The sequence below is a fragment of the Melampsora larici-populina genome (assembly GCF_000204055.1).
Source record: "Melampsora larici-populina 98AG31 unplaced genomic scaffold MELLAscaffold_6, whole genome shotgun sequence".
NCBI lineage: Eukaryota > Fungi > Basidiomycota > Pucciniomycetes > Pucciniales > Melampsoraceae > Melampsora > Melampsora laricis-populina.
The window spans coordinates 329,196-341,204 of NW_006768770.1; the positions used below are offsets into that span (position 1 = coordinate 329,196).

Consider the following 12,009-nt stretch of genomic DNA (forward strand, 5'->3'; position numbering starts at 1 on the left):
AGCGGCAAAGAGTCTGTCAGTTGGAGGTTATGACTGATAGTTTTAACACCAAGGAACTTCAAAAACGACTGGGAGTTTTGATCGATCTTGAGGAAGAATTTAGACTGTCTCAGTATGTTGAGTTCCATGTTCTCGATATTCAAATCGTGACACTGATGCTTTGGAATAAGTGCGGAGCTGGCTAAACTTCGACGCCAGCGGCGAAATACTATGTCTGAGGAGGATCTTGATACCATGAGATCTCTTCCCTCAACCCTGGTGGCACTAGAAGAGTCTATTGCAGAGATAGTGACAGAAATAGGGGGTGATGCATTTTGAGATATGCCTGAAGTAAAAGGTAGTGTATTTAACAATTTTATTTTGTACATTTTGTTATGGTAGCCTAACCGTGCTACCATTCCTGTCAGATGCACGTGCTAAGATCCTGTTGCGGGTTCGATTATCAAAAGAAAGGATGTACGAAGCTAAAGTGGGCAAGTTGGAGTGGCAAAAAAAGTGGGACAAGCCCGGAATTGGTAATTATGAAAAATCTTCAATTGATTTATTTGTTGATTAATTGAATTGATCATGTTTGAATACAGGTACTTCAGAGCAGCCACGATACAAAAAAATTAAAAATAAGTACAAAAGGAGAAGGCGGAAGAAGTGAGAGGGCTATGCTTTTTCCCACTGGGTTTTTTAACGCAGCCCGTGGAAAGAATGCAGAGCTTGCAAGAGGAAGCTTGGGCATTAAAGGGGGGATAATGTTATGAACTGGTTCTATTTCACTTGAGTGACATATTCACATTACATGTCACAAGCTCGAGAACCATCTTATAGTTGTAGATACATTGCCTGTACAGATTTTCCCTCATCCGACAATCCACATAGGAAGACTGGTAATAGATACAAATCCTCACCAGAACTCCCTTGACCCTAGTCGCCGAAAACCCCCAAGTCTGTCCATAACATAGACATAAATGACTCGTTCTGGAACATGGGCAACCTGTCACACCCTGAAGAGCCGTGGGCGTCTGACTTGAAAACACAGACCGGAATCCAAGCTTTCCGTACTGCAAGGAGTGGCGAGGAAGAGGTTGAAAGAATTGCCTATGAGGTTCAAAACATGATACGGTCAGCTCTCTTAATGGAACAAAAGTACTCGGCCCTGTTGACACTGAGTGAGATTCGTAAGTTATATGCGAATGAATACCATCTGCATCTGCTTACATCATTTTGTCTATAGCTTGGATCGATGGATGTCCAAACGGACTTCGACCAGTGGAGTTAGTCCTGCGTAGTGGGCTGGTGTCAAAGTCGTCGTGGGAAATGAGTCAAAAGGTTCTAAAGTCGTTGCATGGTCAGCTGGTGTTGAAGTCGTGCCGTACGTGGATGATTTGGGACCGTATCCTTCCATCACTTGTTCAAAGAACTGCCAAGTATTCAAGTGAGAGTCTTGAATCGATCACGCTATTGGTCTCAAAGTGGAATGCTTTGATCAGTCGTTCTGCGAAGACATGGGAGAAGCTAGTGAATTGCCCTACCCTACCTGCGCAACGACTGGATGACCTGGAATTAATTGAGCAGGACTTGATGTAGGGGAAGATGGGATGATTTGTAGTTATAATTGTATATGTTCTGAATTGTGAATTTGTGTTGTGTTTGATTTGAGCTGGTCTTGATGTGAAAAAACGAAATTGAAAGCCAGTTACATGAGCTTCTTGATGGGAGAAATCAAGTGTTGAACGAGAGAAACAAGCGGATTGATGACCACATGATGGATTTGATGAGATTTGACGTGTGTTGTTCAGTTGATGAGATTAATGATTGATTTCCATATGGCGAGGTTATAAGAGTCAAAGTTATGTCCAGACTAGTCTGGACATAAGTCAAATGGAGCGCGTACTCGGATGCAGACCGGTCTGGGTGGAGTGCGTAGATCCAGACTGGTCTGCACAGTTTGAGTTTATCTGCAGGCACACGGAGTACACAGACCAGTCTGTAAGCAGAGGCAGACAAGTCTGTAGGCGGAGGCAGACGAGTCTGGGTGAGACTTTGAGATTCACAAGTCAGACGGGGCCGAAATGGGAGGTCTGGGAGGTCTGGGAGGTCTGGCGATTCTGCTACGGTAGCATACCGTTTGCTTTTTGTTTTTTTTCTTCGGTATTCCACCGAGGGGTCTGTACGCTACAGGTGCAAAACTCAAAGTATCAAACTCTGATTAAAGCTCCTTTGCTCATGAAATGACATGTGCAGTGGGGACAAAATCTCCTTGGAAGTTGGGACCAAAACCTTGCAGGGGTTGGGAGTCGACACAAGAGTTCACCATCAATCACACATTATCACTTGATTAGCTCTGCTCTTAATCCACTTTTATTTGAACTTATTTTGGACATGTGAAACTCAGGGCCAGGGCAAAACTTTCTTTTTATTGAAGCTTACCACCAAAGGCACGACATGTTAAAGCACTTCTATAGAGGCTAGGAGGGTAAGTTCTCGACTAGGTGCACATGTAACAAGACATACACGACAAGGTCGGGTGGGTCAAGAGATACAGAGAGAGGAATGAAATTTTACCTCTCTCTACCAATCTCGTTCCTTGCACCACAGTCGTAGAGATAGAGCATCAAGCTCTTCAAGTTGTTTAAGCATAAAAATTATTATCATTTCAATTTTTAGCGTTCCTTTATAATCACTTATAATATCAACAGCAAAGAATTCTACGAAACAAACCCAGAAAATCCTACCCCGCAACCTTCAAACCTTATCCAAAAATCTTCAAACTCTGATTCTTATAGGAGACCAAGCATAGACCTTCTCTCTCACCGGAAAACACTTGACCACCACAGCACACCACGTCCCACAATTATCAAAATTAACATTGCCAGACCAAAACTATGGACAGCGAACAATTTCAAGATCAGATCGATGAAACTTTAAGGAAAGATCAAGAGCAAGAGAAAGGGAAAGGGGTAGACAAAGAGGAGAACGTAAGGAACGAAGGAGAAGGACAAGAAGCGGGAGAAACAGGAGCAGATCAAAATGGAGACGACTTAGCACCTGGAACGAGCGGACAGGAAGCAACACCCCCGACTACTAGACAATCTAAACGGAAGAAAGCCGCTCCAAAGCCCTTCCCACCCCCAACAACAACTAAACCAAAGCCAGTCGGTCCGATACGCATTAAGAAACCAAGAACGACCTCGAATAACCAAGCAGAAGAAGCCCCACCGGAAGAAGCTACCGAAACTCAAGTGAACCCCAAGAAAGCTCCGATTAAACGTCAAGTAGAGAAGAACCCACCAGCTAGACACCCTGCCAAAATCATAATCAATGACAATCAAGAAGAAGAATCGTCAGATGACGAAGAAGAAGACAAGGGTGGAGTTGCAGGAGTCAATGTATGGAATGACACAAACAGAAATGACAATCGCCCTCAAGCACGAACTGTAGGAGGAATAGTCCTAGGAGACATTGAAGAAGGTTAGTTAACAAACTCACAGTTTCAAATAGGAAACAATCCCCCCCCTTCATCCTTTCCCACCTATAACAGTCCTATCCCAAGCGATCTATCGCAAACAATATCCAACCCCCCCCCAAAAAGAGATAATCCTTCCCTAGGGAAATGCCTCTAAAAGAGATGAATATATCCAAAAAAAAAAAAAAAAAGGAAACAGGAAGACCACTAGAGTCAACTCAATACGGAGAACCTGCCAAATCCGAATACAAATCCAAAAAAAAAAAAAAAGAAAAAGAGAAAATCGGTTACTAACTGAAAGCCTTCGTGCAAATGATTCTCACAACAGTAGGAAACAACCAAGTGGTACCAACTCCCTCTGCGACCGATAGCGTAACCTTACGTCTAGAGGAAGCGATCAAGAAAGCCTTTGAAAACAAAGATCGACAAACATATGATCGTCTAAATGCGGAGAAACAAGCCTGGTTGACCTTCTTAGAAAAAGGGAACGACAAAACAACTCCTGACACGTCAGAGAAAACCTCCAAATCATCGACAGAGAGGAAAACGATGAAAGTTCAGAGAGGTGAAATGATCAACGATCACTTAAACGCACTCTCACCTTATTGGGATACCGCGTTGAAGGAATTTAATCGTTATATCCCATTGTCAATCTTCGATCCCGCGTGGCTTCGTCAAGACATCGCCTTTGTCTCAAATAAATTGTCCCGTACGAAGACAAAAGACGCCGATTCAACGTCTTACAACGGCTCCCCGATTCCCAACGAATGGAGAACCACGGTCGCACAATGGCACCGCCAAAAGGATCTATTCCTACAATACCTCGCTCGTTATAAACAAACGGAAGTCCTCCCCGTCATGAAAGCCCATTTCGAGAATGTTCTAGAAATTCAAAAAGAAAATGACGGCAGTTGGGTGTTAGCATACCGTTACGATCTCATGATGCGACAATCCTACCTAGTTTTTAAAGTAGGAGAAGACGGAACTTCTATGGCAGATATCGGTATCCGCAACCCAAGGATCCAGAGGCTAGCCGAGAGAGACACCCTTCGTTACAACGATGACATGTTTCTCGATAACCCGTACGCCCTAAACGGAACCAAGCGCTTCATTGACCCACTCGACGGTTCTAATTGGGAAGGCAGAACAACCAGATGGGATGATCCTAGCCGAACGGATACTAGAGACGAGAAGTTGGAACCAACAAAGTCAGCGCAATCAATGTGATCAACTCTCTGGTCACAGAATAGACACGAAGCGCATGAGCACCCCGCTTACCAATCAACCCCACAAGCCTACCACCAATACGCCCAACCAGTGGTGAACCAACAACAACCATATTTCCAACCTCCACAAGCTGATCAGTCGGCTATCAGAATAAACCCAAACTTTAAAGGGAAGAAAGAAAATTTCAACCCCTACTACAAGAAAGATGGGAACAGAGGAGGAAGAGGTGGCGCCAGAAGAGGTGGATCAGGTAACGGAGGGAACTGGAACAGACCGCAAGGTGAAGGAGGAAGTGGAAGCCAGGGTGGCTCAGGTTTGCAAACGAACAGACCAAATGCATCAGGTGATGCAAGCCAAAAGTCGTGAGTATTATAGAACCCAACAGGCCCACCTAAAATGTTTCGTGCAATGCAACTAGCTTGAATATGTGCCAATCCAAAGAGATCCCCCCCCCAAATCCTCCGAGAGATGTGAGAGACAAAACTGACTGAGACCCACTTGCCTATTGCCTCATAAGAACACCATCTGATTCAGAAACCGATGAGAGGTTTCCTACAGATCCTCACGAACCTGAACCTATCCAGAATCCTGCCCAACCAGGTAAATGGCCAACGGAAGCCCAATGCGAGTTGAATATTGCCGAATGGGAAGAATTGATGATCGAACTTGACCTCGTCGATGAATGGGGTGATGTACTAGTAAGCCTTCGAGAAGGGTTCGACCAGGGCATTCCCGAACATAACATAGAAGGTCTTCCTTGGTATACCCCAGCCAACCAGACATCAGCTCTTCTGGTACGAGACAAAATAGAACAAACGATAGAAAGAGAAAAAGCTGAAGGGAAACTTTACGGTCCATTCACGCACCAGGAAGTCCAAGACCACTTCGGCTTCTTTCGATCCAACCCCATGGGGAGTGTGACAAACAATGACGGCACATTCAGGATGATAAACAACCTTTCCTTCCCGCAACACGAAACTGAAATACCTTCAGTAAACTCATTCGTCGATAAAGACGAATTCATGACGATGTGGGACGATTTCAAAATTCTAGCAGACTTCTTGAGGAAATCAGACCGGAAGTGGCAATTAGCACTATTCGACTGGCTGAAAGCGTACAGACAGATTCCCACGCACCCTTCTCAATGGAAATACCTCCTAATCCTCGACTTCTACAACCAACTTTGGGTCGACACAAGGGTGGGTTTCGGTGGTGTGGCAGGCTGTGGCACCTTCGGTCGTGCGGCAGACGCATGGAAAGAAATCGTACAGAAAGCCCTCGGAATCCCAAAAATCTTCAGGTGGGTTGACAATAACCTAATCCTAAGAGAAGTGGGATCGGAATTCAAAATGGAGTCAGTTCTTCATCTAAGCGCCGGAATGGGTGTCAAATCGAACCATACCAAATACTCTGACTTCGCCGATGAGCAAAAATACCTCGGTTTTATATGGAATGGAGTAGAAAAGACGGTCAGATTACCCCAAGACAAACTAGAGATACGAATCTTACAAGTTAAAGCATTACTCACAGGCGAGAAATGGAAGAAAAAGCCCGTAGAAAAACTAGTGGGACAGCTATGCCACCTTACCTACATTATGCCGGACATGAAGTGCTACATGAAAGAACTTTACGGCTGGAAAGGCGCCTGGCGAAACAGTGAAGCACGCAGAGCAATAACACAATCAGTACGAGACGACCTGGAGGAATGGCTAGAAGTACTAACCAACTTCGACCACATGAGGATAATACCCAACCTTGACCCAGAAGACATAAAATGGGTTGGAGACGCATCGACGTCATACGGAATAGGGGTATTGATAGGGTCCAATTGGGCGCGTTTCAAACTGCTCCCAGGATGGGATGAAGTCGACGACAACCAAACCAAGAGAAACATCGCTTGGCTTGAGACGGTCGCAGTACGACTCGGGCTACTAATGGTGCTGAAACTGATGCAATCGAAAGGGAGGTGTTTCGTAGTTTGGACCGATAATACAACTACTGAAGCAGCAATAAGAAACACACGATCCAAAGACCGAGCGGTCAATAACAAATGGAAAAATATCCAAAAACTGTTGACTACGAACCAGTGCTCCATTAAACAAGAACGAGTGACCTCCGGGGATAACGACGCAGACACCCTCTCACGAGGACTCGAAACCGAACTTCACTGGTTCGAAGAGGTTATAATCCAACTCCCCACCGACCTATCGCGCTTCTTGATACAGTCTTGACATGGATCCAACTGACAAGAACGGTCGAGTAAATCTGAAGAAAATTAATAACTTCATCAGCGACCAGTACGGAGTAGTGAATTTAGATGTCGACCCGGTACAGAGATTAATGGTCCTGGGAGGCAGCTGGTCGAAAGATACACTGATCCTATATAATTCGGCAATATCAAAATTCATGACCTTTGGGAAGGAAAACGCAAGAGAGAGACACCAGCTCTTACCAGCTAACGCTACCGACATCCTACACTTCATCCAATGGTCCTCCCCAAAAGTAGACGGCGAACCGAAAACCAGCCACGAAATCAAACCGAGTACAATTGAAACCTACCTGTCCGGGCTGAAAGCCTGGCACCTTCTCCATCACCTCCGATTCCCTGATATCAAACCAAAAGAAATAAACCTAGCCCTGAAAGCAGCGAAGCTACTAGATGCAAAATCAAACACAAAACCCCCAAAACGGCCAGTCAGAATTAAACACTTAGCAAGCTTACTTCGTAACCTGGAAAGGAAAGACGAACCATCCGAACTAGCAATAACGGTCGCGCTAGTAGCCTTCTGGGGCATGGCCCGTCTCGGTGAGTTGACTACACTCAGCGAAGCGAAAGGAATCAGAATTGAGGACGTCAAAATAACTCCAGACGAACAAGTAATGACTATAAACCTAAGAGAAGCAAAAACGGCAAAGCCAGGAGAGATCCAACAACTTACCTTACGTAGAAATCAATCAATACTAGACCCAGTCGGAGCAGTCGAACGAATCCTACGCCAACACATAGCAAACGGTTCATACGTTGATAACCCGCTCTTTACCTACGATATAAAAGATGAGCATGGAGGTACAAGATTAACCAAGAACGGTGTAATGGCATTGCTTCGGAAATTATGGAAAAAGGACGGTTACGAAGGACTTACAGGCCACTCTTTTAGAGTAGGCGGTGCTTCATTCCTATGGAACGAAGGAGTTCCTTTACCACACATCATAAGTAAAGGCAGGTGGAAATCACGTGCTTACGAAAGATACCTTTGGAAATTTGATGAAAAAGAATTAGAAGAGGACAGGACTTGGTTGAAGAAAATGGAAGTTCGGAAGAAATGAATGAGAGGGAGATCACATGCAATCAAACTCTAATTGAGACACAGATGACGTGAACCTTGTTACCCATAGAGTCAGTGAAACCTTGAGAGACATTTGAGCCAACCATTTAAGTTCCCAGATAGAAGACACAAGATTTAAGTTCCCCAAATTGACCAAACTAACAATAGGAATACAGGGAGGGATCTGCAGGCTTTTCAGCCATACAGAAGCCTTGTGGCACCTGCGAGAGTAGGCCTAGTGAGCTCTGGGCTCTTCAATGCCCCAAGGCATGGTAGGCTAGGTCAACGCTCTCCGGTACCATATTCAGGCACTTTACGCAGTTTAGAGCACGGAACAGACCGAAGGTCAGACCCCGCAGGGCCTCAGAAGTAGGCCCCCGAGGAGACCACGGTACCGTTCTGCGCTCGAGACACCCCCCCCACACTATTCTCACCTTGGGAAATCCTAGGTTAGGATAGAATAAGGCTGAGATCCAGATATATGTAGTGACACTTGTAAACTAAATGTATCTGAAACTAAGAGCTTGTTCGCCTAGCACTTACCCATATAGCAGAGATAGATCATTGCTTTATCATACAACATATTCCGGTCTGATAGGGCGGTTCAAGAAGAGAAGTGCAAACACCCTGCACGCAGAGTGGCACTCCAGTATTTTAAGGATGTCCACTCCTTAAAATCTTGTTTTGCATAGTCTCAAAAACCGTAAATTTGAGTTTTAAGTGTTGAGGAATGTCAGGTACAACGTTTGCCAAACCGCCATGGCAATTTTTTTCTTAGATCAATGTCTTTTTTATTATTATTTTTCTTTTGTTCTTCATCATCAATATTTGATCATATTTTTTTAGTGGCCTTGCAGGTGATGAAGAAACAAAGACCTTGGTCCAAAGCGGTGAGAAAAAAACAATGTTTTTTTGGAAAAACAACGGTGCCAACCCAGGAACAAACAAAAAAATACAAACAATGGAAGTGGTTTTTTTTGCTCAAAATGTGCCTGTCGGTTTGAAACACTTTATAAATTTTCAGTTTATTTATGAGATTGCAAGACCGTGAACCACCTTTAGAGGTGGTTCACAACCTTTAAATTTTACTTGAAATTCAAGGGTCCCAAACCAAATATAAAATTTAAAAAAAGTCTGTAAAAGCCCTTCTTGAACCGCCCTAATATTTCTGGACTTTTTACAATATCAGGACTTATTCCAGGACTCTAGGACTTTTAAGACTTTGAGTGATCTGCCCCACCCTTGTGGCTGCAGTACCCTTTACAAGACTTGTTCTATTCTTTTCCTGTCTTCATGTGGTGGACATTGAGTGGATTAGATGTGATTGACATGAAGGGAAATTGGAATTTGTGGTTGGAGCTCACTATTTGGCGACCACTTTCAAAAACCCCGATGCCCGCTTTCTTCGGTACATTACCCGCGGGTATCTTGCGAGCCTCCGCCAAATTTTGCCGCAGCCGCAGCCATTTCCGGGCACTCACTCACTCGAGTGCCCCCTTTCTTCAATCAGGGCTTCGCCATATCACATTCCAAGCAACGCAACGCAGCTCAGCTTGAATCCACCAACATACCTGCTTGGATCAAACATTATCAACAGCAGTTAGATAGGTGGATTGATGAGATTTGATTCCTAAGACTAAGATGTACAGCTATTCTAGAAAGTCGTGTCATGGTGGCACTTTTTTTGGATTTTTTCCCCCAAAATACAGGCCAAATATAGCTGACGCGGAGCGCAGCATAGCTCGAATGGGCAGCCTGAAATGAATAACCGGCTGAATCCGAAGCCATCATGGTACCGATTCGGTGGGTTTGTTTGTCGGTGTGTGCTGCCACTGTTCAATGACCCACCGACTAGCTCAGCAAGACATCAATCCAATCCCAGCCAGCGATATATCGACCCCAAACCAAACATTCGAACACCGTTCGGCTTTCCAATGTTTGGTCGACCATTGATTCACCCACCGCACCTTTCAAGCAAAGCCAACCAATTGCAAACTTCAACCACGAGTAGGCCGAACCCCAGGCACCTATAAAATGACGACGTCCCCGACCTGTTCCCCCTCCAATAAGCCAATTAACAAACCAATCAAAGTCAAAAAACACAGGTTGTTTTCAATCACTACTGGCAGCATGGTCAACAATAAGAAAAATTCTTCCCACATCCCTTCGTTTGTTTTTTTTGCTTTCCTGCCAATGCTTCATTTTTTCCTCTTCAATTGGCCATTTCCACTCACATGGATTTGTTTACAGGTCATCCGATGGCCAAATCGATGTCCTGTCCCGTACTCTACGTAATCGCACCTATTCACAAGCCCTCATGGGTGTTGGTGGACCTCGGTGAGTATGGGATCTACCTCAGCTTTCGGACCCCAAAAAAAAGACGTAACTGAAGTTTCTTTGTTTTGTGTAGGATGGGTGCCCAAACATCCACACCGACATTCCCTAGGAGTGGTTTAGTTTTCCCCAGTTCTGGTGGACCGATTGCTCCATTCACAAACGATGGAAAATCTCCGCTGACGTCGCCCGTCAAGGACCCTTTAAAACGCTCTAATCAACTAAAATCTTTAATCACGCCGTCTTTGATCGCCAAGTGGAACGATGCTCCAGCTCCCCCCTCTGCCTCTAGTTCCCAATCTTCATCGATTTCCGCCATTAACCCCCACATAAACCCTCTAATCTTCGACTCCCCTCAAAAGACCCCATCCACTGTTGCCTCCACCCTGTCAACCGCAACCAACTCCCTCACCAAGACGAGATCCTCGATGAAGAGGGCAGCCACTGTGGCTGACCTGGACTGTGAAGATCCGGATGAAGGCAATGGTGAGAGCTTTTTCTCTCAATAGTTTTCTCTCTATCACACTGCTCTCAATCCCTTTCTCTCTATCAAACTCGGCATCGTAAAATTGACCCGTTGAACTTTGTAGAATCTTTTGATTTTTTTCGCACCGGCTCGGTTGCCAAAGTGGGTCCAATTGGGACTCCCAATGCGGACACTGATTATGAAGATGTTGATACTGACGCACAACCTAGCGACGACAACGATTCGATGCCCGACAGAAATCGTACCTTGCAAGTTTCGTTTAATTTTTGGAACCCTGTAGTTCCACCCGAACCTGAACCTTCTAACAGTAAGAAACGCAAGAAGTCTGGCGCCTCCCGACCTAGCCGGTTCAAGTCCACAGTTCCCAAATACGAGAATTTCAGCCCGAAGATCGCCAATAAACTCGTCATTACTCATGAAAACATTCCCTTTGTCGTTTTCAAGCTCAAATTATTTCAAACCTGCGCCAAGAATTGTCCCTGGGTGTCTGACTCTCTTAAATCAGCGTGGTGTGACCCTGACCAGACTCTCAAAATTCAAGGGTTTATCCACGGTTCTCGTCAACATAAGGCTGTCAAAATGGCCATTGAAGATGAAGATTCTTGCAGCGAATTCTTGGCCCTTGCGTATTCGGTTCCTAGCAGCACGGTCATGGGGTGCAAGATCTTACACAAGAATCCCAAGCTTACTGCAAACGCCAATCAAAACTTCCAAAAGAACGCAGCTAAGGCTCCTTCTTCAGATGCGGATCCTCACCCTGAATCGGACGCCTCGGTAGGTGTAAGTAACCAGAATCCTATTTTCCTTCTTGTAGTCAAGCTAACGGGACTAATTTTCTCAATTAGTCCCGCATCTTGAACCTCGGCGAACGTTACAATGAAAAGTTGTTCACACGGTTTTCAAAGGACTTCAAAGCTGGAGAAAACATCGGACGCCTTATCAATCCAAAAGATCATGACCTTTGTATGATTCTCAACACTGCGCGCATCCGGACATGGGCGAATGATTGGGTAAGTGAATGTCTTTCTTATCTTTTTCATGTTATTTTATCATTCATAAGTCTTTACTCATCCTGCTCCATCCACTTAACAGGCTGACGAGGTACCTGGGGTCGATGAAGTCAACCCTCAGACGAAGCGACCGGAATTCCGTTGGTTTCCTGTGGCTGACTACGAGAA

General features: G+C 44.9%; 2 protein-coding genes across 2 annotated transcripts; both read left to right on the top strand.

Annotated features, from left to right (window-relative positions):
- Positions 1-2,876: 2,876 nt before the first annotated feature.
- MELLADRAFT_94389 (uncharacterized protein) lies at positions 2,877-4,684 on the top strand (the record flags this gene model as incomplete). Its single annotated transcript, XM_007406297.1, has 2 exons — positions 2,877-3,462; positions 3,786-4,684. The coding sequence occupies 2 exons, from the start codon at positions 2,877-2,879 to the stop codon at positions 4,682-4,684; spliced, it is 1,485 nt and encodes a 494-aa protein (XP_007406359.1).
- Positions 4,685-10,421: 5,737 nt separating this feature from the next.
- Positions 10,422-10,853, top strand: MELLADRAFT_60481 (uncharacterized protein; the record flags this gene model as incomplete). Its single annotated transcript, XM_007406298.1, has 1 exon — positions 10,422-10,853. The coding sequence occupies one exon, from the start codon at positions 10,422-10,424 to the stop codon at positions 10,851-10,853; it is 432 nt and encodes a 143-aa protein (XP_007406360.1).
- Positions 10,854-12,009: the final 1,156 nt, after the last annotated feature.